The following is a 27381-nucleotide window of genomic DNA, read 5'->3' on the forward strand; positions in this document are numbered from 1 at the left end:
TTTCCGTGTTGAATAAGCAAACAATAAAAAGAATCCAAAACAGTCTGAGAACAGGACAATTGAACTTACCTACATAAAAAACTTACTCATAAAATGACAAGAAAGGCTTAAATTTCATTACATGCATCAGATAATTTTTTTTTCAGAGAAATTACTTCTAACAGTGAAACCCCTCCTGGCATGCAAGTGCCACCACTATAAAAAGCAGTGCCAGTTTATATTTTAAAAATTGATGAGCAAACAAAAGTAACATGTATCTTGCAATGTTACATACTGATTTCAATACATACATTTATTTTGTACATTTTAGTGCATATTTAAGTCCTTTTTTTGTTTGCTACTACTAAGATAGTACATGCTTGTTACAGATCCCAGTTTATCTGGAGTCGACAGGACTCTCAGGTACTTAGAAGAGCTACTGACAAAAGGCAGCTATGAAAAACCACCTTAGCCTCTCATCTATAAACAAAACAAATTTTCTAGTAGCTTTCTTTATAATCATGCCAGGATAATGCAGTATTTAAAAATTACAAAATTTAATTTAAAAATTAAAAAGTTAGAATTACAGGTCAATAAAACACAGGCAGTACTTCTATAGAACTTCTATAAGGCAAGTATAAACTTTATATATTTAGGAGACCAAGGTTCATTAAAACAAAAAAACATTGCTACACTTACATAAAATTTGCATAAAAAATATCACAAGATAGTCAAATAGTAAGACAGATTCTCATCATCGGCATAAAACAGGAGAGGCTGGAAGAACTGGACCTATGCAGCTTGAAGGAGAGAGACTTAGAGATTACTAAAGAACAGCTTCCCAGCAGGCAGAAGGAAACACCAAGACTGGGAGCCCAGGCATTTTACTAAAGTACATGGCAAGTGAACAAGGGACAATGGCTGTAAATTGAAACAGGAAAAAAATTCATGTATAACCTTCCCATTATGGGATATATGAAGTACTGGAACAGGCTACTCAGTTAAATTGTGAAAACTTTCCTTGGAGGTTTTAAAAGGCCAGTTGGATAAAGCCCTGGGATACCTGGACGTAGAAAGCTATGTTGACCTTGCTCTGAGAGCAAAGTTCAGCAAGAGACATCCCAAGGTTCCTTTCAGCCCCAACAGTGACACAAAAATGACATTGTTTTGCAAATGCTGTCCTTATGTCTACTGCAAGTAACCAGTGGGGAAGAGTAATCCCAGCTATTTTGCCAGATACTTCCCCAGTTAGGATTAAGAATATAGTTAAGTGTACACATACAGAAAGTGGTATACAGTGATTTGCTCATCTGGCCAAAGAAAAATAAACTGCATCTACAGAAAACTCTGACTATCTGAAATTAAAATGAGGAAAGCTAAAGAAAATGTGAAGAGATAAAGGACTCATAAGAATTCAGGATAACACATTCTTTATCAATAATGTTTATCTAAGTTATTTCCACAGGAACATGGGGGTAGGGAAATAGCATTTTCGAGGTAAAAATTATTAAAATTTCCATAAACACACTCACAAAATAACATAGGCCATCAGCATTGAGAACAGCAATATTTCATTAGACATTTCTGCTATCATCACACAGTAAAAAACTCTTGATTTTACTAAGTTTAAGGGAAACATATACAGTTAAAAGCTATTTCTTTTGAAATTAATTGTTGTTCCTTTAGTTAAAGAAAATGCTGAGGGAGCAAAAAATAAAAATCTGCTCTTCAATATTTATGTAAAAACAAAATATATTTACCTCTTCTGCAAGTCGGCTATCACGCAAAGTTGGGGGAATTCCTGGGTGCTTTGCCAACAATTCCATCAAATTATGTGTAGAATGAAGTCTCTAAATATACAAAAAGTCAAGAGCAATCATGAAAAAAGCCCATTGCAACATCTGTGACAGGAAAAACCTGAACAGCAATGAAAGCATTCAGCAAGAAATTAGCATGCATTTAAAATCAGTTTTGTTATTCTCTGCTGATCTGGAGGCACCTTGTATAGGAAAGAAAGGTTGCTTTGCACATTTCACTGGGATAGAGAATGATAGGAAATGAAGTATTAAAAAGACCTTCTTTAACATCTCAAAAGCAAATCAGCAGGCAAGTGTGATACCATACTCACCCTCCTAATTAAAACAACCCTTGACTATTATGAAAAAGAAATTCTTTATCTCAGAGCACTTTCTTTGGAAAATGTCTTTTAGAATATTTTGATGAAACAATTCATTTAGCCTATTCAAAGCAAAATAAAGTGTAAGGAAAAGAACAGATACCAAGAGCCATAGTATTTTTTTGTATTTTTCATTTCTCTGAAATAGAAGATATTTCATGTGTTGAAAAACACATGACCTTTTGGTATGCTTTTATGGAAAACAACTTTGATTATTAATATAAAAAGAAACTCTGCTCCTCTGGCCTCACCCTTTGTTTCTCAAACCAGATCAATAATATTATGCTTCCTGTACATCTCCCACAAATACACACTAATAACCTCCACTATCATAAACTTGTGCCATTCTCACATCCTGGATTCTCTTCATCTCTGCCCTGTTACTACTTCAGCCACTTAAGAGGACTGGCCAGCAGTGATTTGCCATTATCCCAAAGAGCTAATCCTACACAACCGAGAAGGCTTAACAGAAGTGAAATTTTATTAAACAAAGGCAATATTAGGCAGCATAGATTTTGAGGGAGAGAAAAAACCCGGACTTTATTGGATTGCACAATCCAGTAGAACAATTTAATTAACAATCCATGAGCAGCTTAGCAAGTTTACGCTAATAGGTCTATGCTAAGTGAAAAAAGCCACCAGGAAGTCACAAAGGAAAAGGAAGAATCAAAGAAGCACAACAGAGATATCAGGTGATCACATGCAACACAGTCAAACAATTTGTTCAGAGAAGCAAGTAAAGAAACAGACAACTGATCACTTCTTATTTATGTGTCACTAGCATCTTACATCTCTTATTATGCTGAAGAAAATTTTGGTCAATTTAGAACTGATAGATCTTGAAGAAATATGAGCATGTTACTTAGAGAACCATGACTTTTTCTACCAGGAAAATATATTCATATTTTTAAATAGTCATATTTTCAAAAAGCATGAAGCCAAATGCCCAAAAAGGCACTTTCAATTCTTTTCCATGTTTTGATGCCCTTTCATCTTCTGCAGTGCAAATACTTTATTATTCTCTGTCATTTAGCACATTAACATCACTCTCAGTGCAAACCCTGCATTTGGTAATTGCATGGTGTAATATAACACTGTTAGTGTGAGCAGTCACAGTCACATGCACCAGACCAGGAATTCAGCTTGCTAACTGCACTGCAGAACAGCAGGTGGAGATCATACACTGCTTCAGGGACATCAAGAAAACTCACAAGCATGTTTTTACAAACGCAGTAGCTTTTTTTTTTTTTTGTCGAGAAAGAAAAAGAAGGAAGCATGAAGGTCATGGGACAGATTCCTATCTAAAGATTGTGATCAAAAGATTGTGATCATTACAGCAGGCTGAAAGAGTAATTCAGCACACCACTGGGATGAAGAAAAGACTGACCTGTTAAATTAAATCTAAAGTATTCCAGTTCTTAACTACGTCTCTTTACATTTCAATGCTCACTCACTTGCAAGGAATCTGTTTTGAGCTTTTCTTTGTGCTCTTCAGATGATCTTAGTACTTCTCTGTACAGCTCTGCAGCCAATGCATGTTCTCCTGAATTAAAAAAGAGTAGCAAAAACACAGACATATTGTGTTGGTTTTTAAATATACAAGCAACCATGACCTTACAAGTAATACGTTACTTGTAAAATACTAAGATGTTCTCAAAGAGTCTGTATAGTAAGTGCCTGTCTTCAAGCAATTCCTTCCTAGTCATTCCATGCCTGTCCCCCAGAAAACTGGTAAGACATACAATATTATATTCTACTAAGACTTATGCAGTTTCCAAATTAAGTATCTTTTGTGACTGTAAGATCTGTAAACCTCTTAATCTTAAAATATGTGTTCATAGTCGTATAAATTCAAAAACATCTCATGTTGCACTTAAAAAAGACCCAACTCATTGCACTGATGCATTGCTAAATTTGCACTGCAAATTCACTCTCCCAGTGAAAACCATGAAAGTTGTGTCATATTTCAGAAATGCAGAAATGATTAGGTACATGCAGGGAGCATAAGTACTAATGTAAGCTGCCAGCATCACAATCACTTCTCAGAAAATAGCTTATATAAATTAAAAATAAATACAAAATTGAAGTTGTATGTGGAAAAGCAGTGAAAAAATAAATCCATTTTAATTTTCTTTTTTCAACTGATGGAAATTTACTTAGCCAGTAATACTCTTAGACACTCTTAAAACATGGAGAAATACAGGAACAAGAAATGCATAAAAACAGATAACAGAATAAAACAAATAACATCATCCTATCTATATGGAAGTGTAACAATTTCATGTCAACAAGATCAGCTGTTTCTTACATTGAATGAGTTGCATTTGTAAGGGTGTTGTCCTGCAATACAGAAATGCAATTACTAGGAACTAGCCAAAAGCTACGTGCGGAATTTGCTAGCTTGAAGCTTGTCAGGCCTCCCTTCAATTTTTCTTGACCTGCCTGAACCTTCTATTAGGCTTAGCTGTGATAGCAATTTCTGTAATTCACTAGGTGTCTACGGCTAGTTTTTAGTATATTTTTAAACTCTTATCTCTATATAGTATAAACACAGCTTTATATAAACAAAAGTAACAAGCAGTTATTCCATGTAGAATGAGATATTTACAACTACCACAATGATGTAGTGTAGGGAAATACAGGCCTACTAACAATAGCAGAGGCTATTGACAAGTAAAGATATAAGATGCAGTGTAGAGTACAGCCATGGGATGCTAAGAGATGGTACACAGGCTTGGCAGTGAATAAGAAAGCCATGGCTATAAACAACTCACCCACAGTCAAAGAAATGCAGACTTAGAGCTGGACAAAACTGGTTTTAGGGGCAACAAAGAGAACAAAGAAAGAGTATGTAACATTCATAAAAGGCATCATGTACACTAAATTTGGCGTTTTTATGGAGCTGCAGACCAATGAAGAAAGAGAAAGGTGCAAAAGTGCTAGCAAACATAAAAATGACCCTCACTGGATTCTTGTGTGAGGAACAAACCATCAACATCTTATTCCTCCTGATGAAGGTAGTGACAACTGGCAATTACACTGCCACCACATCTACAAAACCATTGATCTCAGGGTCCAGATGGGCCTGAGTAGAAAGGTGAGCATAAAAGCAGGACAACAAGTAGAAACAAGTAAGTGCGAATGTTACTCTTTTCTTTGCCTGTAGTAACTGAATTTCGACTGATAATTTCGACCTATAGGCTGTCAATTAGACACTTTTATGTAAGGTGTGCATCCCCCTTCCTCATAAGGAAGGCTGATTGTAAAGGTAATACTGGGGGAGAAGTAACAGACCAGAACTCTGCCTCTTTTGTCCTGCTTTTGTTTCTCATCAGACAAAATTTTTACCAACCTGGTTTTCAAAACAGGCCAAACACATTTTTTGCTATGAGTGTATTTTACAAGCATTACCTCTGTAGGTAACTCTTTTTAAGCACTTAACTCTATCAGAAACACTTATCTCCATCCTGCAATCATAACAAAGTACTTCAAATATACTAACTGTAGATTAAAGAATCTGAATATAGTCTTTCTGTGAGGCAAGTAAGAGAAAAGGCAGTTTGCCTGTTCTCTTCGAAGGAAGACTTTGACATGGGCTGGAAAAATTGAAACAGCATTAGAAGAACTTGAAAAAGAGGCATTTTTGCACATTCATAACTGAGTAATTGTGATTGAATTCTATTTTGTGGGGTAAACAAGATTCATGTAATTATTTTTTTCTCTCATTCAAAGCTTTCTTCTCCTTCTAATTCAGACAAAATTGACATTGACAGAGCTGCCTAGCAAGAGCAGCAAAAGGAAACCAGAGTCAGCATAGCAGTTTGCATGGCTGGGGGGGCACAAGGGAAGCCCACAAAGCAGTACTGACAAAACAAAAGCAGGTTAAGTACAATTACACAAGTACTTCTTTTAAACTCCCTGTACACAGAGAAGGAGCATATCCTTTACTCCCATACTGAAAGGAATAAAACATATGCTACAGCCCTTTGGCCTTACCTTTAATGATATGGATACCAGCTAAGCCGTTAAGAGCACACACGAGCTGTCGGTGAGCTTCTTCACACTCTGTTCGACATTTCTTTTGTAGAGATGCCAACAGTTCCTCCATGGTCATGGTGCTGGAAAGGAGACCAAATGGCTTAAATGTGAAACAAAATCTCAGTACTAGAAAAGTAAGAGGGTCATGCTGAGCAGCACAGCAGATCATTACACACATCCAACATACTGCAAATATATATTTTTTTTAGATTTCTTATTACTTATTAAAAAATCTCTAGCTGTCAGATTTTTTTCCTGCTAGAGCTTTACTCTAACTTGAATGCGTCCAGAGGTTGACATCTCCTGGAACACAAAGAAATAAGATGCAAGAAGAAAATTTGAACTTGGTAAAATAATCCTTCATGGGGCAAAATATTTTTCTCTGTTAGTAGTGAACTGGAAACAAGCAAAAGAGACCTCATTTTGTCAAAACTGTTCAGATGACAACAGCTATGACAGACTACACTTCTACCCTCTGCTACTAATCTAAACACAAAACACATTAAGTGGCAACGTAAAGAAGAAAATGTGTGAAATGAGAACAGAGAAGACTAGCAAAAATCACTCTAAACTTCCTTGCCTACATTTGTCATATCTGCAAATTATGAGAAGAATTTCAGCTGAAGAGAATTAGCTTAACACAAAAATACCAGAAATGGAGAGAAAGGAGAGAAGCAGGAACAGAAGTGAAAAGGATTCAAGAAGGAAGCTTGAAGAATGCCTTGGAGTAAGGCCACAGGTGAAAGAATCAGAGGACTGATATGAAGAGACAAGAGTAAACAATAGCAACAGCCTACAACAGCTGACCAGAGGCTGCTTCTAGCACCAGTTGCTGCTGTTAGACCAGACACCACCCCCCTCCACTGAGACTCTGCTTCTCAGCCTCATTCACCTTCAGGAGCAGTGTTTACTACTTGGTGTTCAGCACTGTGGAACAGAGTAAGAGGTGACATAACTCTTACACAGACTGGGCTCAAATGATACTGGAAGGATACCCTTGCCTAGGCCTTTAATTACCTTGCTTGCAATGTTGTTCCTGTTGCAGAAACTGATTCTTGGTTTTATAGTACAGTTTTACACCAGAGTCAGTTTTAAATCAATATAATCACTATTTTTAATTACTGAATTCTGCAAAGGCAATGGCAAATACATAACACCTCCATATGCTGATACTTCCACCATTGCTACTTACCTTTTATTTTCAAAGCCATCAGCAGTTCCAAGAAAACTTTTAACAGCAAAAGGATGTTCATATAAAATATGCAATTTGATACACAGTCGGAGAGTATCAATTAAGACAAAAATAAGGGGTTTCTACTCAGTTAAACTGTGGGAACCTAGAAAAATCTCTTTTGAGACCTTTTCCTTTTTTTCTTGAATAGATTTCATTTACTGCCTTCACTACACCGCTGGGGAAAAGGTTATCTATCATAGAACCAAATATGCTCCAAACTCAGGTTTTTATTCCAGGTCCATGTCTCTTATCCATATTCTCCAGCATAAACTTTCCTATTCCAGTAAATTTCTCTTATTCATCAAAGATCCTAGCAGAGAATTTCTTCATTATTCTCCTACATATAACCAAAGAAAGGAACCAAATATCTCTATTCTGGGAACATCCACTGCTGCAGTAGAATTGGGTTCACAAAAAAAGGTATGCAAACAGTGCTGGGAATTGACTTTGCTTGGTACATGTGATTTTAGGAAAGACAGAATTTTCATTGCTGGTTTTTCCATCACTTCCTATGCAGCTGTCACTGCAAACCATTCCACCATAATCAACACAGTACAAAGCTGCTCCCACGATACACTGCTCAGTTTATATATCTTACATTTATACTATACTGGCTTATTTTAATGCAAATAATCTTGTATGGTGGGTGGAAATATTAATTTCTCCTATGTTTGAGTCCTTGCTTCCACATTAGCAGCCTGCTACAGTAAGTGGTACCACACAGTGTCTTAACTACTGGTCTCTGCTCAAGTAGGTGCAAAGTCAGCTTCAGCTGCTTAGGCACCACAAGTGCCCTGTATAAAAAAGAGCAAGGAGTAGGACAAAACTTCTTACAAGGACCGAAAGAGACTAAATAGAATGGATGGACTAGAAAACAGCAGCAATAACACTGGCAGTGCTAAAAGTTGAAATTTTTCCCTACCTGTAGCTTTAAAAAGAAGCACAGACAGCACTCAAAGTCTGGAATGTAAACAGCTTTCACAACCTCCTTCTAAGTGACTGAAAAAGTAGCAGCTACATTTCACAATAGGACTGGCAACATGCCTTTTTTTTCTGGTGTAACAAAAGTTGAGACCAAACTGGTACTTGCAGAGCACTTGTGAGGGGAGATGATCTTGAAAGGACGCGAACAGAACATTTGAACAGCTTTCAAGTTTGGATCTACTTTTACAAATTCTGCAACCTCACACTAACATTTTCTTAGAACTAAAGAATTATTTAATTCTGTTGATTCATTGTTCTCATTCATGAACGTGAGTTTTGTACAAGATGAAAAAAAAAGCAAAGGGCTTATTTTAAAAAAATAATTTGGTTTGTTTCACATTCAATCTATTACCTGCAATACCCTAATCATAGTAAGGTTAGAATGCCACTGGAGAATCAAATGCCTTCAGTACTATGTTCTTTAACACAAGAACTACACTAATAACCTCACTGTGCCGTGTTCAGCTTCTGAGGTCAGACTACCTTGGTGTGCCATAGCTGTACATTTAACTAAAGAAGCTTAAATTAGGCTGATTTGAAGACTGTACAAGAACTTGCACTGCTGGAGACAATCAGCATTTTGCCTTGGATAAAGTATGCCATTTAAGAAATGGCAGAAATTCACCTTTTCTGTAGCGGCAAGAACTCTCCCCGAACAGCTTGTGGGTGACAGCAGGCCTGCCTCAGCCGTAGCAAAGGGTATAGAATAGAAGTCACAGTCCTTCTATCGAGGCTGCTGAGCTTAAGTGTCCAGTCTGAAATCTTCCTGAGTTTTGCCAATGCATCCTGGCAGCACACCTCGTGCTGGCGATGATAGAAGTGTCTCTCCACAGGAGAGAAATGAAGCCAGTGTATATTTTCTGTCTGAGGGGGAATTTGAATCTGAAATTTAATAAAGAAAGTTAATACAGAAAGTAAGTAATTTGCAAATAAAATTATTGACAAATGATGTTCAGGAATTCTAAAACTCAAAAAAACTTTTATTTACTTGGTCAATCACATCCTTCTTCGCTGATCTCCACATTATCTTCGCAATTAGACTGTAGAGAGGCCGGGGATTTTTCCTGCAATAAGGTCGATATAGTAGTTGGTCCCACCAATGTTTGACCCAGTAAGGATCAACTCCAAGAAAAAGGACTAATCCATACAAATCTGCCAAGAAAATAAAGTGTTTGAGTTTTAATACTTTGCAATATGTTTCAAAAAAAAATTAACTGCCATACATACAAAGGCCATCAGTCATAAACCATCTCCCTTCTGGCCTTTATCTTTTGCACTTGTTTTCCAGACACTCCCTCAGCAAAATACACAAATTGAGGCAGGGGACTGGGTGGTGGGAGCTCTCTCCTTTAGCTCGTTTTTGATTTCCACACAACTTGAGAGAATATAGCTATTTGTGAGACACTTGCTTAATTTTAAGTTTAGCAGAAGAGAGCAAAGAATTTAAAACTATTCAGAGCAGAGACAAGATGTACAAATTACATGACTGCATATGGTTAACTGGGTTTGCCAGGTTTTTCTAAACCAATATTGCTCAGCATCCTTACTTCAGAGCCTGCTGTGCACCAGCTGTCTGCTGCCCACAGTCCTACAAGGGGCTGCAATTCAGAAGAATTTTCACTTCTCTAATGCATAAGAAATTAACAAAAGACACTTCAATTGTTTTCTTGCTAATTGAGAAAATACATTTGGCTAATTCTGCCTAATTCAGAAACCTGTCACATTTTGGAAGGAAATGCAAGGACATACTGACTTTAAACTTCTGTCTAAATCTTACTGGAAAAATACAGAAGCACACATTTAAAAGCTGCATGTGCATACTGCAGAAACAGATACGTGATGATATCTTATAATTCTTGAAAATCTGTTGGCTACATTCCTTATTCTGTTAGCTTAATTGTAATTCAGTATTCAGCTAAAAGTATCAAGACATCCACCAAATAGATCACAGACCAGAGGAAGAAAAATCCTGGGAATGATTTCTATGCAAGAAGTGATTGTTTACTCCGAGGTCCTATCCCACTGCATTACAGCAGCAGTGGCACAGATTGAAGTGAGTCAGCAGTTTCCATCCCCAACATGATGGGGGCTGCCCTAGTATAATAGCCTGAGAGTCTGTCAACATGCATTATGAACTGTATGACATTTCAGGTAGGTATTAAATCAACACTATCACACACAAGGCCTTGAAGGAGTTCATCACAACACTAAAATCATTCACTTCTTTCTGCAGTTTTTCCTTTATCAATGATGTATTCTCAACTATTATATGTATTTATAAAATTAATTCACAATTCCTTCATGAATTAATCTAAAATACTGATTTTTACAACTTAGTATCCAACAACAGTCCACAAATGCTTACACTGATTTATTCACTTTCAGACGCATTGCCCCAGTGTATATCACATATTCCAAAATCCATCAGAGAACACAGGGAGACAAAGCAGTTAGTCAGCTGCCTTTCTTTTATTCTGTCTCTATCTGAAACCTGTCTACAGAAACTGAGCACCACACAAAAAAAGGACAAGATAAATGTCACCTGCTAACGTACAGCTACCTACTCCACACATCTCAATTCATTAAGTCCTTACATAGGACTTACTTGAGACAGTTTCATAGGCTTTAGAACAATTTTTAGAATTTATATTCATGACAGTGGATGCCCACAGCAGTTGATACAGAGCTATGCAAAAAGCAAATACAGCTTTGCTTGCTATATTTGACAGCTCACAGGAGTCTGTAACCAGAGCAGACTATCTGCAATCAAGAAGAGTTAATATTTATCCACTCCGCTAAGTGAAAACTGAAGAACAGACTTGAGTCAGCTATTACACAGCTTCTCTGCTCCCCAAAGTATTTGTCCAACTCAAGGAGACAAAAACATTTCAGCTCCTCAATTTTCATATTGATACATACATTGATGGCTTTATCATCATGCTTAAATTTTATGGCATACAAAGTTAGAGTACCTAACAATTCAGAACAAAACTAGCAGACATTTTCACTGCTTCAAATCCCCACCTAGTTATCACCATAATGAAATCCCACAGATTACAATGCTACATGAAATCTCACCTTCTAATCCCCGCTGCACAGGAGTGCCACTGACACACCAACGATTGATTCCACTCAAACGGAGTGCCATTTCAGCAGCCTAATGAAAGGACAGAGAGCCAATGGTAGGAAAGGAAAAACAGAGTGGAACGAAGTCTGACAATATGTGAACTTTATTTTTGAGAAGTGTGGATATCTTTCCAGAATGCACCCTTAGACCTAGAAGCAGCATTAGTGCAATGCGTTATAAAAAATATATATAAAACTTCTGATCTTTTTAGAAGGTAATTGAAAGCTGATAATTGCACTTGATGACTTGGAAGAAGATGTGGCTTTTAAGGGTTCATAGAAGGCAAATAGATAGCAAAATAAACTGTATGTTAAAAAAATTTAAACATTAAAGGCATTTAATTTAAGGCATTATATAAATAGCATTTTTGTCTTCCTGTCTTGGGAAAAAAAGGCTGGACAAACACTAATTAAAATAATTCCCCTGCAGACTCTATCCCCTGAGTTTGCAGAAGACTGCTGACTATTTTAGCTTGTAGGCCCAAAGGACATATCTATGCCTCTGAATCACATCACTGAACAAGGCTAGTATCTTGTTTGAAATTATCAAACACCATATACAACACGATGACCTAGTTCTTTAAACTGTCAGTATAGATTATGTGAAGTATTTTTTGAGCTGGATATACTTCACAATCTGCCAAAATTCCAACACAAGAACCATTTAATAGTAGACATGTCCAACAGAAAATTCACTTGCTAAAGAACAAGGGACAAGGATAAATTACATGAGTGTACTCTGAACATAGAGAGGGGGAGAGGAAAGACTACTCTATTATTTACAATAGACTTGTCCAAACATTTTCAAGTTAAATGAATGCGTGACCAGGAATGTCATACCTTTGCAGTAGTGCATTCAACCATTTGGGCTTCATCGAGGCAGATCCTCCACCACTCCACTGCTACCAAGGGGCTGGGGATGGCCATGTAGCGCTTCTGGTTCCTGAAGCGGCGCCCGTCCTCGCTGTTACTGTGGGGAATGTCCACGTAGTTCAGTTCCGTGCGCAGGACGTCGTAGGTGGTGATAACCACCTCCTGCTCTGCCAGCATGTGCGGCTGCAAAAAGCCGTGCTTCTTCACACCTTGGTACACCTACAGACATTTACAGTCACCAACACAAGAGCAAACAAGGGAGGTAAGAGGCTCTTTGATAAAAATGCCAGAATATTAGTACAACTTAATATGTGTAAGCTTTTATCAGTGCTGCTCATATGAAAAAAACTATTCATAAAATCTGGATTCATATAATAGTATGGTAGAAAATTCACCTAAGAAACCTAATAGATACAACAGAGTCATGCATGCAAAATTTATATGTATAACATTTTATGACTTTGCAAAACATTTACTTCCTCCTTTAAAGAAGAGAGGACCTCATTATTTTCTACACCAGTTATTTGTTGTAACAGTTGTTTGAAGATTAGGTATTCTGTAATGTTGTAAGGAACAACATTATGTAAGTCAACAACATTATGAATGTTACACATTCAGTCTCCTCCCCCTTACTGTAGATGCATTACCTTTCTCCCAAAAATATTACTCACTAAAATTTACAGGATGATTAGGCAAAGACAGAAATATGCATCAAAACCAGAAATTACACTCTAAGTTTTACCTACAGAGATGGTAAAAAAATACCCTAGGTAAAAAACAATCCCTATGTACTAATGGACACCTTTTATATTGACATTTGTTCTGTTATCAGAAGTACTTTTCTTATCTCCCTCATAATGTTAAGCCAAATCCCTTCAGAAACATACAGAAGTTAAAATAACTGCTCTTTACCCCTTGATGATTAGCACACGATTACACTCTTAATTTCACTCTTAACCCTACTTTTTCTCCCAGTAATAATCTTCCCTTACATTTGTGCATATGGCAAGAGTGTTTCTGCCAATTGAAAGAAACACTTGCAGGTAATTTCTTTCTGTTCAGCCCCTGAGTGGGGCAACAGAGCCACCCAGGTCACTGAACATACAACAAAACACAAGAGGAGCTTGGCAGGGGAAGAAAAAGAAACAAATTAACCAAAAAGAACATGCTCTCTGAAGCAACCAAGAAGAAATAAACAGCTGCCAAAGTCTAATGATTTCTTCAAGTATTTATGAGTAGATTTTCTGGAGATTTATAACTTGGCCAAGTTTTGGTTGTTTTCACAGCAGCAGGAAAAGACAATCTGCCGTAAGCAAGACATACTGATAAATTTTAATTTCTTGTTCTATTACATAAAACCATTAGAATTTCCCATGGGTTGTAAGTAATTGAAGAGTAAAAAACACACTTCATATCCAATGCAAAAGTTGTTAGCATGGGAAACTGTTTGAAACATTTCCACTACTTTCATTTTACCATAGCAATAAATAAAACACCAAATTTTCATTTTGAAGCAACACTGAAAACAAGTCTCACAGTTGGCAGTTAAAAGAAACTGAAAACAATCTTGTAGAATGGGAGATGTCACACAGTTCAAAGTACTGAATTCAGTATTTAAACTATTTTATCGTTACCATGTAAATCTATTTCTGATAATTTTCATCAAAGCTGGTATTAAACTTGGACTGGGCCCTAGGAAAACCATATGAGTTTAACACATTTGTTAGTTTCTGCATTACAACACCCAATGTGCAACAGTATTGTTTTCAGTAAACACCAATCCCCAAGATCTCGTTTATAAAGTTTGAGAACCAGAAATGCAAAACTACAGGCTTTACCTATGGAAACATTTTTTTATCTAGAACAAAAGGAGAAGCAGCAGTCAGAGAATTGCTTAAGTGCAACTGTACAGTGACACAACACTCAAAACACCCATAGACCTTGTTGAGTTCCTTGGCAGTCTTTCAAACAGCCTTCCCTCTCAGAAATCACATGTTGCTACAACTGTGCAAAAATTTGCTTTCAGCTGCTATACAATCTAGTCCACTGATTTATCTCCCAGGGACCAACTAAAACAGGAAAAGAAATTAAGAACTAATTGCAGACTGTCTTTCTGGGACACTGATTCACCACATAATGCCAAAGCATCGGTCTAGCAGCAGGAAATGTAGAACTCTGACACAGAGGACAAAGACCTCTGAACTTCAAGTGATGCAGAATATCAGACAGGAAGCCCCAAGCCTTGATAAAATAACTCTCCAGAATATGAAGTTATATAATCTTACCAGAACTCGAAGAGATGATGATCTTACATGCCTGTTGATCTCATCTACCCACTGGTGACAAATAGAACTCGGAGAAATGATCAGAGTCGCTCCTGTGGGAACTGGTTTCATTGCCACAAGGCAATGGGGACAGTAGAAAGGCCTGCTCTTCAGATTCTCCTCTTTGTAGTTTACACATTCTGCGTGCTGCCATAGGTAACATTTCAGGCACTGCACACGAGCTTTGTAGTCAGCCAGTCCAAGTTCACCGCAGATGCATTCAAAACGATACTCAGAGGTATTAAATGGAAAGACAGAACTGGTATGTTGCACGCTACTGCCAGCACATTCTTGGGAATGTGAGGACTGGACCTTTGGCATTTCCTGCTGGACATCAGATGCAGTTTCAGATGTATCAACATCAGGATGACTGTTCATGTCACTGGAGACAAGGAGGCTGCCATGAAAATCTGGAGACTTTGGGACCACAGTTTCTTGCTTAACATCTTTATCTTCTACAGAGTTCTCATGATCTGCTTCAGATTTCCCGTTATTTTTACTAGTTGTACAATAATCATGTTCTTCCATGGCAATATTCCCATGTGAAGCAGTTTTAAAGACATTTTCAGATGTTACGTCACTGTTTCTTGATTCTTTGGTTTGAGTTTTAGCATCAATCAATTGTTTCTTCTGAGTGTTTTCTGAAGTCCTTGCTACCTACAAAGTAAAATTAACCAAGAATGTCAGACTTTGCACTGAGACTTGCCCAGTGACATTCAACATCTACCAGTGCTACTTAATGTCTTCATTAATGACATAGCCAGAGGGATCAAGTGCACCCTCAGCAGATTTGCAGATGACACCAAGTTGAGCAGTACAGCTGACACACTTGGAGGATGTGATGCTGTCCAGAGGGACCTGGACAAACTTGACAAGCAGACCCATGGGAATATCACACAGCTCAACAAGACCAAGTGCAAGGTCCTGCAGCTGGGTTGGAAGAACAGACTGAGAGCAGCCCTGCTGAGAAGGGTTTGGGAGTACTGGTGGGTGAGAGGCTGGACACAACCCAGCAATGTGCACTTGCAGCCCAGAAAGCCAATCATGTCCTGGGCGGTGGACACATGGGCAGCAGGGCAAGGGAGGAGCTCCTGCCTATCTATTCCCTCTTGTGAGACCCCACCTGGAGTACTGCAATCCAGCTCTTGGATTCCCAACATAAAGAAGATGTGGACCTGTCAGAGGAAGTCCAGAGGAGGGCCACAAAGATGATTAGAGGGCTAGAGCACCTCCCCTATAAGGAAAGGCTAAGAGAGTTGGCATTGTTCAGCCTGCAGAAGAGAAGGCTTCAGGCTAAATTATGGTCTTCCAGTACTTGAGGGAAGGCTACAAGAAGCTGTAATGGGAATATTTGCAAGAGCACAAAGTGAGAGGACAAGGGGGAATAGTTTTTAATGAAAAAATAGGTTTAGATAAGATATTAGGAAGAAATTCTTCATTGTGAGGTGGTGAGACACTGGAACAGGCTGCCCAGAGACAGCAATGACCCAAACCTGGAAGTGTTCAAGGCCAGGTAGAATGGGGGTTTGAGCAACCTAGTGGAAGTGGTCTGGTGGAAGGTATCCCCACAGTAAGGGGGTTTGGAATTAGATTAATTTTAAAGTCCATTCCAACCCTAACAACTTTCTCCTCACTGTTTATTTTAATGAATGCATCAGTACATAGATATTAAGGGTTTATATCAATTTCAACTTTGAGGATGTGGTTAATGTTTACCAGTATTTGAAAAACAACTTCAGAGTAAGAACAATACAACTCCCAGTGACACTATTTTAAAAGATTTATGACAGATACAGTTAATATTTTAGCCCCAAATTTTATCTACTTATGATTTCTGCTTTATTTATGAGTTTCAAAGAAACTGCTGCAGTTTTCTTAATTTTTACCACTAAATCAGTGTCACTGAACTACAGCACACAGACAGTACAGCTGAGAGTAGCACGCAATTGGCAGAAAAAAGAACAGTCTTTGCAACATTCTTTGAAGTGACTACAGCAGTATGTTTTACCTGCCCTTTGGTTCTTTCTCGCTTCTTCTGTTCCTTGTAATTCTTTCCCAGCTTGAAAGACCCAGCCAGACCATGTCCTTTAACTTGTTCTACCACCTGTTCTGCAATTAGTTTTTCTAGAGTTCTCTTGAGAAGCCGTCTATTTCTCTGTGTGTCGTACCTATATATAGAACTGATGTACTTAAATATTGCAATAATGGATGCTCCTTTCTTCACGTTCATTTCCTTTACAGCTGCTAATATCATTACTCGTAAGCCTGTATGAAGAATCAAAATAAAACAACTTACAGCCTTAGATAAAATGAAGTTACCTCACAGAATACATATTAAGGGAACTCTAAGCATAGTGTTCACCTAAAAAATGTAGACAGGCAGCAGTTTTGACAAGCTTTTCCTTGAGGTAGCTCTAAAGATTGCTGTTTTGCAGTGATTCTAAAACTATGTTGGACAGCAACAGAAATAAAATCACTCAATTTTCTTTCTCAGGCATAAAAAAGACAGCTTATTTCATTTAAATGCATGAACTATGAAGACCTCTAGTTACATAGGAGCTCTATAGTACAGAGGTCCGAGTTAGAAACTTTACTTTTAACTGTGGATCACCTGTTTGTAACATGCAATCCTACTTGATAGTGCTCAGCAAAAGAATAATTGCATTCTGAAGAAGTCAACGTTTGTCTTGAACTCGTAGACAGTGGCCAATATAAGACAATGTTAAAAGAAAATGTATTTCAGAAGTCGTGAGAAATACTTACTAGGATACTGTATTTTTTCCTTTAATTTAGGCTCCATTTCCTTTGGCTTTTTCTTTTTACTTCCCTCTAAAGGTTGAGGTGGAACAAAGAAGTTCACAAGCTTACCCTAATGCAGACAACATTAAATAGTTATTAGCTCATGTCTCTTCACAGTCACTCTGACCTTCATTAATCTCCTCACACTTAAAAACAAGCATGAGCTGCAGCAAATGTATGTCCTGATCTCACCAATTTGCTCAGATAGCTCATTTATAATGTACGGAGTGACACATTATTCAGATCAATTTATTTGCAAACAGTACCCTAATACAAAGAGCAGCTCTGAAAGCCTCTTGGGTCCTCCACTGCTTTAGCATTAAGTTGCAGGAATCTACAGCTGTAAGTGACCTAGGTTCCTGATAGGGGAGGAAAAGATACATTTAATATATAGCTAGAAACACAAAAGGAAGTAAGCAATACAGAGGAAGAACCCTAGTCAGCTGTATAAAAAGTATATCTCTGCTTTTAGGGATTTCCCAAAAATTTGCTGCATTATTAGCATAATATACTAGCTAAAAGGCCTGTCCCAACTACTTACATCATGAAACAGTTTCAGTAACTCCAGCCCTCCAAAAGTTCTGGTCTCTAGCTGTTGTTGTCAGTCAGCATCCAGGCACTTTAGTGCTTATACTCCTCTTTGCACTATTCAGTACTGACCCTCTTATATGTTTAAGAATAATCTTATTCTCTCTAAGAATTAAGTCATTTTAACTGATAAAATTGCAAGCAGGCAGGAGATCACTCTGATAAATGTACAACTAAACTGGCTGTCACGATTTCCAAGGGATGGAATTCACAAAGTGTTAAGAGTTTACTTAAAAATAATGGTTCTTTCCCTTCAGAGTTTTTAGGTTTAACGGACGTGCCAAGTTTTCACAATAGGTATGATGAGCAAAGTGAAAAGATGGAAAACTGTTGCTGAATAAACTCATTTATTATATGAAATAGAGGAAGAGCAGAAACCTTTATTCAGAACAAACTGTTCCTATTTTAGCACAGAACAAGTGTCTAATGGATGTTTGACACTCATCAATACAATGAAGTAAAGGAGAATTACCTCCAACATGGTAAACTAAATTATGCATTTATACTCTACTGAAACCTGTCCAAACTATATTAACAGCACAACTACCTGATAAAACCATTGAACAATGGTACAGGATCAACAGGTTCTCATGCAAACTACTCTACCATTTACACCACCAAGCATCATGTCCTACTAAGGGAAAAACCTTCACAGTAATACAGCTTTAAATATGGACTTCTATAAACCAGTAAGCAATAAACTCAAGAGAAGTGCACTTGCATTCATTCTGAAAAGCATTTTCTTCATAACAACTCTCAACCTCGTTTCCTTACCTCGGGTAATGTCAGATCATCCTGTTTAATGTCTGGTCCAGTATGATTCAGAATAAGAGCCAACACTTCTACTGTTTTTCCAAGACCCATCTCATCTGCCAAAATACCTCCAGGCCACTGGGGTCCAGCAGTTGGATATTCACGGATAATACTAAAATTCAAGTACATTCCCAGTGAAAGTCAACAACTACAGAATGTTGTGACAGAGAAATGTGAGTTCAGAGACACACAGCATAGCTTCAGCAAGGCAAAGTTAGTAAGGTAAGGCATTACCTTTTATTAGTTAAGCTGAGATTAACAAAAACTAGCAAGCTTCTCGGGTGTATGAACCCGACCAAGACAAACACGCATGCCAGAATTATAGAATTTTTTTACCTACTACTAGGCCTTGCCCTGCTAACATTTGCATATCATAGCATTAGTCTCAAAAAATGTGAAATATTTTTATATTCACATGTAAAAAAGATCTGAAAGTTACATAGGGAAAAATAAAAAGCAAACTAGCAATCAAAAGGTTCTATTTTAACCAAGTTAATGAGAAAAAAGAAATAGATTCAGTAATGCAATACCTAGCATTAATAAAAAGCATTATACTGCTGCCTTCCTTCGCACTTTAAAAACATTGGATCACAAAATCAAAGCCTCCAATACTTCAAGTTAAAGAGTGTTAATAGCAAACCACTAAATTACTGACATTTTTAAGAAAAGCTTTAATAATGACATCTTCAACTTGAGATCTACACATTTATCTGTGCATTACATATATCAGTCTGTGCTTTTCCTCCAAATTCAAGGTATCACTGTTCCAATTATTTAATTGCTAACTGAAAAACAAGTTAGGCAATATCTTCTATCCTGCAGGATAAAGCTACCAACATGGTTTTCACAAAGTACAACCCTGAGGTGTCCTCAGAAATAGCAACTACAAAAACGTACCAGCCAGTAAATGGATTGTAGTAGATTTTTACTCCATCCAGAGTGATCACCTCCCGCCATAAGAAGTGCAGTGCATTTTCTATGGAGAAAGTGTTCACGTTACTGTGATGAAGTTTCTCTATTAACAGCACACTCCTTAGAATTACTCAGCCTTTTTTTGACATTAATGGACAAAAAGCAGAAGGCCACCTCCACAGAGCTTCATGACCAACAACACATCAACTGCTGTTCAGCAAGACCTAGCTTATCATTTAGTGAACTACTCAACAGCTTTTATGAAAATACTGAAGTAATTTGCAAAACTTGTAATCAAACAGCAAGGAAACATTACTGCTGACCATACAATTACATTTTCCTCAATTTTGCAAGTTTTTCAGATCCATATACTTGCCACTACTAGGAGTACTTGTGTGGTTCTCTCGGTGAAGCATCCAGTTCACAGCCTCACTTTGGTACGGCCTCAGAATGGGAATTAATGCAGGATGCTGCACATCCTCTCTCAGTAATTGGATATCCTGCTGATGGGTGTGCCTTACAAAGTCATAAAGTTCTTCGATATTTTGTCGCTCTAGTTCCATGTCAGATTCTTCCTCATCTTCCTCCAGCTCATCTGCATACACCAAATAATTCAAGACGTGCATTTTCAATCAACTTGGGACAACATTTCAATAAATTTTGCAGCAACATATTTAGTTCACACATATGAAAACAAGCAAAGCAAAGTGTCATTTAAACATATGCCATGACTGCATCTGACTCACTAGCAGCAGTAGTAAACAATGAGCAGTTTAATAACTGAAATAAAAACATTGTAACAATAACAACAGTAATAATAATAATAATAGCAATGAAAAGGAAAAAAAGAGAGAGATTAAAAGAACCCAATAAACAAGTGATGCACAGTACAATTGCTCACCTCTCACCAATCATTTCCCAGCCCATCCCCAAGTGGCAATTGGTGGCCCCCAGCCAACTCTCACCAGTTTACAAACTGAGGATGTTGTTCTCTGGTGTGGAATATCCCTCTGGCTGTCCTGGCCATGCTCCCTCACTTCTTGTGCACCTGCAGAGCAAGGACTGAAAAGTCCTTGACTTGGGGCAAGCACCACTCAGCACAAAGTAACAAATCATGACAAACATTATTGTCACATGGCACTGATCAGACACTAAGAAAAAAAAAAAATCACTTTATCCCAGCTGGAACTAAGACACCTAGAAGTTAACATGCTAGGTGATCACAGATGTATACATAAAGAAGAACAAAGCTCTTTCTTTAGAATTTAGGTATAGAATGACCAGAACTTATTTATTTAATAAAGACCTTCCACTAAAAAATTCTAATTGGTACAGAATCACAAATATCTCGTGCTTCTGATTTAAATATTAATAAATGACCTTATAAAAAGGAGTAAAATTAACCTTAATTCATTCACCTGGTTAAGAAAATCGTAGCAGCAGGACAACATGCAATTCTCACCACAAAAACACACCAAAATTGGAAGCTGGTCAAGGCTATCATTTTCAGCATAAAGTGACTTGAAAGTATATTTACCATTACAACAAAACAGCTAACAGCTGGCACACTTAAATCAATTTTTAATTCTGATGCCTTGGGCTCAAAACAAAGAGATGTACCTGGCAAAAATCAGAAAGCTTAATCTTAAAATAAGATTCAGGAGCTGGTGTTAGGACTCTCTTTCATGAAAGACAAAAGCTTTCTTTCATTCAAATGGGTGGTGAAGGTGAAAAATTATTTCCAAAACAAAAGGAGGAAATTATACACCTATATATGGCAGCCATCAGTGCCTGCCCTAATCCTTTCAAATCAAAGGAACAATCCCAGTGGTTTCACAAGAGAAATGAGAACACTGAAAAGACATTAAGTTTCTACATATTCATGTAAACTATATATATGACTTGTAATGCAAAGAAGGCAATCAGAGTGCACATGTGGTTTTCTAATGATCCAGACAAATAAAAAGCACAAAAAAAGCACTCAGCTTTATATATTAAAGAAACCATTCAAAGGGATCATCTAACACATACCCCTCACTCTAGGAAAGGAACAGAAAATTAGAGTGTTTGCAAATTATAACTTTGATCAATGAATTTGATATATAATGACATCTATCATACTTGCTAAAATAACAGTCTTCAAATCTCAAATTTTTAATCATAATAAATTGACTTCTACATAAACTAAGTCTACCCAGCATTTTAAGGAGAACAAAGTCTACAATATAATTTAAAGCAATTTTTTAAATACAATTGGATTTTTTGTACTTATCTTTTTTGTATCATTCATTCTTTCAGAGATTTTTTTTCATTATTAAATGGTTCTAGGTATCACAGGGATTTTGAAAAGGATGCTAGGGAAGTTTATCCCTTTCTCAGTTACTCATTAAGCAGTGAATATTTAATTATACTTTCAACCATTTCAAAATGTAATTAAGTTACAGAGGTCTCAATCTTTTTTACATTTGATAAATAGATAGTATTGTACTATCTAAAAAAATCAGTTTCTCTGATGTTTTTCCAAGTAGTCTATTTAATTCCTTCAATGACTGAACTACAGTTCTGCTACTGCATCTGCATTAGGATCTTTCCTTTTCCAGACTGCAGTATAACAATATCCACACTGATGAAAACAGCCTAGATTGACGGGAAACTTGTTGCCTCATATATGGTACTAAATAAACAAATACCAAAAACACCTTTGTACAAAAAAAATTATTCTATTTAAGAAAACTGAAGGTAAATGGTATATGATAGAAAGGTAAGACAGTAGAGAACATCCAGTTGAACAGGCAGATTTGGATATAACCAAATATGACCCTTGGAAGAAAGGGCTGGCAGTTCATGAGGACTACGCGCATGTAGTGAGGTTACTATACTCAGTTTTGGGTCCCTCACTACAAGAAAGACATGGAAATGCTGAAGCATATCCAGAGCAGAGCAATGAAGCTGGTAATGGATCTGGAACACAACTCTTACAAGGAGCAGAAGGAGCTGGGCTTGTTCGGAGAAAAGTAGATGAGGGGGAGACCTTAGTCCTCTCTACAACTACCTGAAAGGAGGTCATAGTAAGGTGGGGGTTGGTCTCTTCTCCCAAGTAACTGAACAAGAAAAAATGGCCTCAAGTTGCACCAGGGGAAGGTTAGACTGGGTAAGAGGGAAAAATTTCTTCCCGTAAGGGGTTGTCAAGTGTAAGAACATGCTGCCCAGTGAAGTGGTTGAGTCACCACCACTGGAAATATTTAAAAGACATGTAAATGTGGCACTTAGGAACATGGCTGAGTGGCTGACTTGGCAGTCCTGGGTTAAAACCTAAATGATTCAACTCAACATTAAATATTTTATCACTTTTGTTTCCAGATTACTTAATGCATCTATGCTATCCTTGCCAAAACATAGACAAACTTCCTGCTACAGTCTCAAAACCATCTAGAAGGATATTAACAGAATTAACTGAGTACATTGAGGAAAAATATATCAAAACTAAATGTAGCAGTAGAGAGGTCATACCCCTTATTTTTGTAAATCCCTGTGCACAACCCCATCAGCATGAGAATTTGCTCATCAGTGCAGGGAACAAGAACCTTCATTTTGGAATGTTATTGTACAGACTTCACTTTAGACAGCTATTGATAAGTGTTAAAATATATACTTAGGTAAAATTTTACAAAACCTCAACTAATTCTGTTTAAAAATGGGTGGAATTTAAACAGACTAAGTTGTTAGAAACATTTAATAGGAATGCATTCATCAGCACAGAATCAAGACTGTATTATTTTATGCTACATCAGCAAGCTCACGCTCCAAAACTGTTAGGAAATGTTAGTTTCACAGCACATAATCACCTGGGGTCTTCCCTCACAAATATTTTTCATTTCTGCGACATGCTTTTACTTAATTCAGAGCAGAGCACAATGCACACTATGAACTTACATAATGGTTTAGTGATCATTTGTTCTCTAACACTTTCAGAATAATTCTTTACTTTTGAATTGATTTCACTAACATTGAACACTAAGTTAATGTATTTACTGAGCTATACACCTACCTACTAATCTGCAACCCTGCCTGCAACAGTTAGCAAAAAGGCCATAATTTTTTCTTCTGCATTGTTTTCTATTAATCTATTGAATTTCTACTGAAACTCCATTGCCTAGTCTGCCTGCAAGCTTTCAGTCATTCTTCATCTCTGTTATGCTGAATAATACATTTAAACATTGTTGATACCATTTCACCAATCATTCTCTCTCTCAAAGTGTTAGTAATACATTAAGCTGCACATGCCTTTGGAGGACTTGACTGGTGATTAGCAATCGTTTGTTTCTGTTCTCCATGTCAGCTATTTTCCTTTGTCATTTACATGGCATTCATTGGCATGAAATCAAGACTCTATGATTATTTTACAGCACATAAAAGTGTACATGCTGAAAAAGGTCAGAATCTTTACCAGCTGGCAACACAGCTCCTTTACAAACCTGAGCTGCTTGCATGGCTTCAGAAAAGTTAAGGCATGACCACCCAACTGCTCAGCTCCACATACTTGGCCCACTAACTTTGAAGGGCATGTCTTCCCTTTCAGAAAGTGCCTCTTCACCTGTAAGCTACACAGAACCAGGTAGTTCATATAAACACATCCTTTAGTGTACTGAAGTCAAATGCTCCAGATTCCAGCAGAAAATTAGTATTTTTCTTCACAGTTTCCTTCCCCAACTCTTCCACAATGAGAAGATATGCAGGGAAGAAAACTGTGCTTTCTGCTATAGCATTACTTTTATTTCAGCACTCTAACATATGCCTTAGACATCTCAAGTCTATGAATACTCTGGCAACTATTCTGCTTCTAATGCATTTATGCAAATGTATTTCTCCTAATGGATTTTAAAACACTATTATTCATTTCTAGACCCTAAACTATTTATTCTACAGATCTCTTATTGGATCTGATTTATTGTGCTTACAAACCTAAACTGACACATTTGTGTCAGTAAGACTTCAGTATTTGAAAGGATGATTTCTTATGTGCAGTATCTTGTATTGGCCCATCCCTTGGTACATCTCAAGTCCTTTCCTCACAATTGCACATTTGTTCTTTGCAGCAGGTAAGGATGTTCAGATTTTATTCTGTTAGCTCTTCCTTTTAGCTTCTCTTCAGCATAGTTCCCTGACTTTTTATACAACTCTGCCTTTTATAATTAAAGTGCAGTCATATTTGGGATGGGGACTAGGCTTCTGTCACAAGAACACAAACTCTGTATACTACAGTCACTGAATGAGACTTGAGCCAAAATTTCAAATCAACTCTACACTCTGGAACAAGACAAAGGTTCGTTAGGTTGGTTGCTTGTTTTTTCCACAAGTTTTCTAAGACATCACAACACAAATCTGTATTACTAATAAGTGTAATATGGCAAAGATATCTTTAATTCTAAAGACAGCAAGGCCTATGTTTCTCAATCTGCAATGGTATATTCTTGAAACTGTTACAAAGCTGCATTTTGTAGTATTTTACATTGTAACTACTTTATAATATAAACCAAAAAGAAAGCTATTGCTGCAGTTGGGTGATAGACCCAAACTGGGAACAAGTTTTCCAAATTTAATTCCTGGTTCTTTTACACTGTTCCTGTATAATTCAGAAAAAGATACTGTAGATCTGTTCAAACAACCCCCAAGAACCAGTGAAAACTGTATTTGCTCCCAAAAATGTAAGGACCCTAAACATCTCTATGCTGCAGTACCTGTAGAGAAGAATTATAACCTCTAATTTCAGCATAAACCAATTAGCATGTGATTAATGACCCAATAATAGTATCGAGTAAATTACCTAATAACACCGCCTGGAAAATGAGAGTTGTTCTAAATTACAGGAATAACTACTATTTTCTGATACAACTACTATACAAGACAAAACTGTTTCTGTTCATCAACAATCAACTTTACTGCCTCACCTGGAATTAAAAAACTGTAGAACTTTTCCATGAGTTTTTGAATAATCTGATTAGCTTTTTTGGGTCTTCCACCTCCATCACTGAGAAATTCTGGTTTACTTAGCCCAGCTTCAAGAAGGTAAATTCCAACCTGCGAAAAGGTTATACAGTCAACAATTAACTATTAAATTGACAGGAATATTACAAACAGAAGAGCATGACAATAATAATAATAATAGTTTGAAAATTAGCAAGTACAGACAGATATAATAAATCTACTAAAAACACCACATAGAGGAAATACAGGCAAAAGCTTCTGTGTTTCCTTCAGGTAATACATTGCTAATGGTGAAAAAAAATAAAAATCTATTTCTAGGAAAAAGCACACTGAAAACATTACAAAAGCATGTAGGAACTATAAATTTTCACATTATAAATACACAGTAGCTTCCAGATCTTGTTGTTCAGATGTTTTTATTTTATATTTAAAAAAAACCCCAAAACTTTCAAAATGCAGAACAAGTATAATGAATGCATACCTTTAAGTCCTGAGCCTCTCTGGGTCTTTGATAAAGTCCAATTATCTTTTTCTTTTGCAACCATCTCAAGCCTTCCAGTATTTCACCACTTAAAGTTGCTTCCACCAGAATACGTTGTTCATAAGTGCCCATGTATTCTTTTGTTCCATTACTGTACTCTTCTTCACTTCTTTCATGAACACAGACCTGCAGCTCACCATCACAGTCTCCTCTCATTAAAGTAAAGCTCCTGTCATGGAATTCATCAGTTAGAATTTGCCCAGAAGGCAGATGAAGAGCAAATTCTCCCAACAAAGCCTTCCAGGACCTATCTGCACGGTATGGTAAGACTATAATATTCAGCTGTACGGACACAGGAGCCAAGATGGAATAAGAGTCTTCTTCATCATTAACTGTCAAAACAGATTTTGAGCCACCACCTTCTTTCTGTACAAGATCTTCATCAGTGCTATCATAGTTTATAACAATGAAGGATGCAGAAGTGCTAGGAACTGGAACTGGAGTAACCTCATTGGTTACTTCATCATCTAATGTCACCATCTCATTTTTCCGGTCTTCATGCATATTCCAGCAGAGCTTTTTCTTCTTCTCCTCATCCACTTTGGACGGAGGTGCGCGTTTTCGACGACTACTCATTTTGCCGTTTTCTCAATGGAACTTGCAGTATCTGCAAGGTAAAGTAAGTAAGTCAACAGCAGGCATTACAAAATCAAATGTTCACACTAGAATTTCACTGTGCAAAACTCTGGGACACAAATTTTTGCGCTAAGCACTCAAACTGTTCAGAAGCATTAGCTTTAGAGGGCCTCTCCTATTCCTGTGCCATCACACAAAGCTGGACATGAAGCATGATCTCCTACTACATCTTAGAAGTTTGCTACAGTTACAGACAAAGATCAACAAGAGGGCTTCATTTCAGAGCTGTTACTCAGAATCTTGTGGGACAGATATAAACCAAGAAGCAGGGGAATCCTTCAAAGATGGGGGTGGAGGGAGACAGCAAAAAACACCAAAACAAACCTCCGCACAAAAAAGTGCGGAAGTACAGAAGATTTGGGGGCGGGAATTG

At 37.2% G+C, this 27381-nt stretch overlaps 1 protein-coding gene across 1 annotated transcript in view; it reads right to left on the minus strand.

Moving 5' to 3' along the window:
• The window catches only part of SHPRH (SNF2 histone linker PHD RING helicase), a 46487-nt gene extending 19539 nt beyond the window's left edge, over window positions 1–26948 (minus strand). Inside the window, exons 1-15 of the mRNA XM_062490127.1 lie at window positions 26313–26948; window positions 25795–25924; window positions 20223–20441; window positions 19832–19910; window positions 18896–19046; window positions 17498–17603; window positions 16743–16999; window positions 14696–15391; window positions 12378–12629; window positions 11490–11568; window positions 9400–9563; window positions 9037–9293; window positions 6152–6273; window positions 3610–3698; window positions 1740–1829 (exon numbers count right to left, since the gene is read on the minus strand). Of these exons, the coding sequence (XP_062346111.1) occupies window positions 1740–1829; window positions 3610–3698; window positions 6152–6273; window positions 9037–9293; window positions 9400–9563; window positions 11490–11568; window positions 12378–12629; window positions 14696–15391; window positions 16743–16999; window positions 17498–17603; window positions 18896–19046; window positions 19832–19910; window positions 20223–20441; window positions 25795–25924; window positions 26313–26948 (3327 nt within the window). The remainder of the gene's footprint in view (window positions 1–1739; window positions 1830–3609; window positions 3699–6151; window positions 6274–9036; window positions 9294–9399; window positions 9564–11489; window positions 11569–12377; window positions 12630–14695; window positions 15392–16742; window positions 17000–17497; window positions 17604–18895; window positions 19047–19831; window positions 19911–20222; window positions 20442–25794; window positions 25925–26312) is intronic.
• Window positions 26949–27381: the final 433 nt, after the last annotated feature.

The sequence above is a fragment of the Cinclus cinclus genome, chromosome 3, assembly GCF_963662255.1.
Source record: "Cinclus cinclus chromosome 3, bCinCin1.1, whole genome shotgun sequence".
In the NCBI taxonomy this organism is placed as follows: Eukaryota; Metazoa; Chordata; class Aves; order Passeriformes; family Cinclidae; genus Cinclus; species Cinclus cinclus.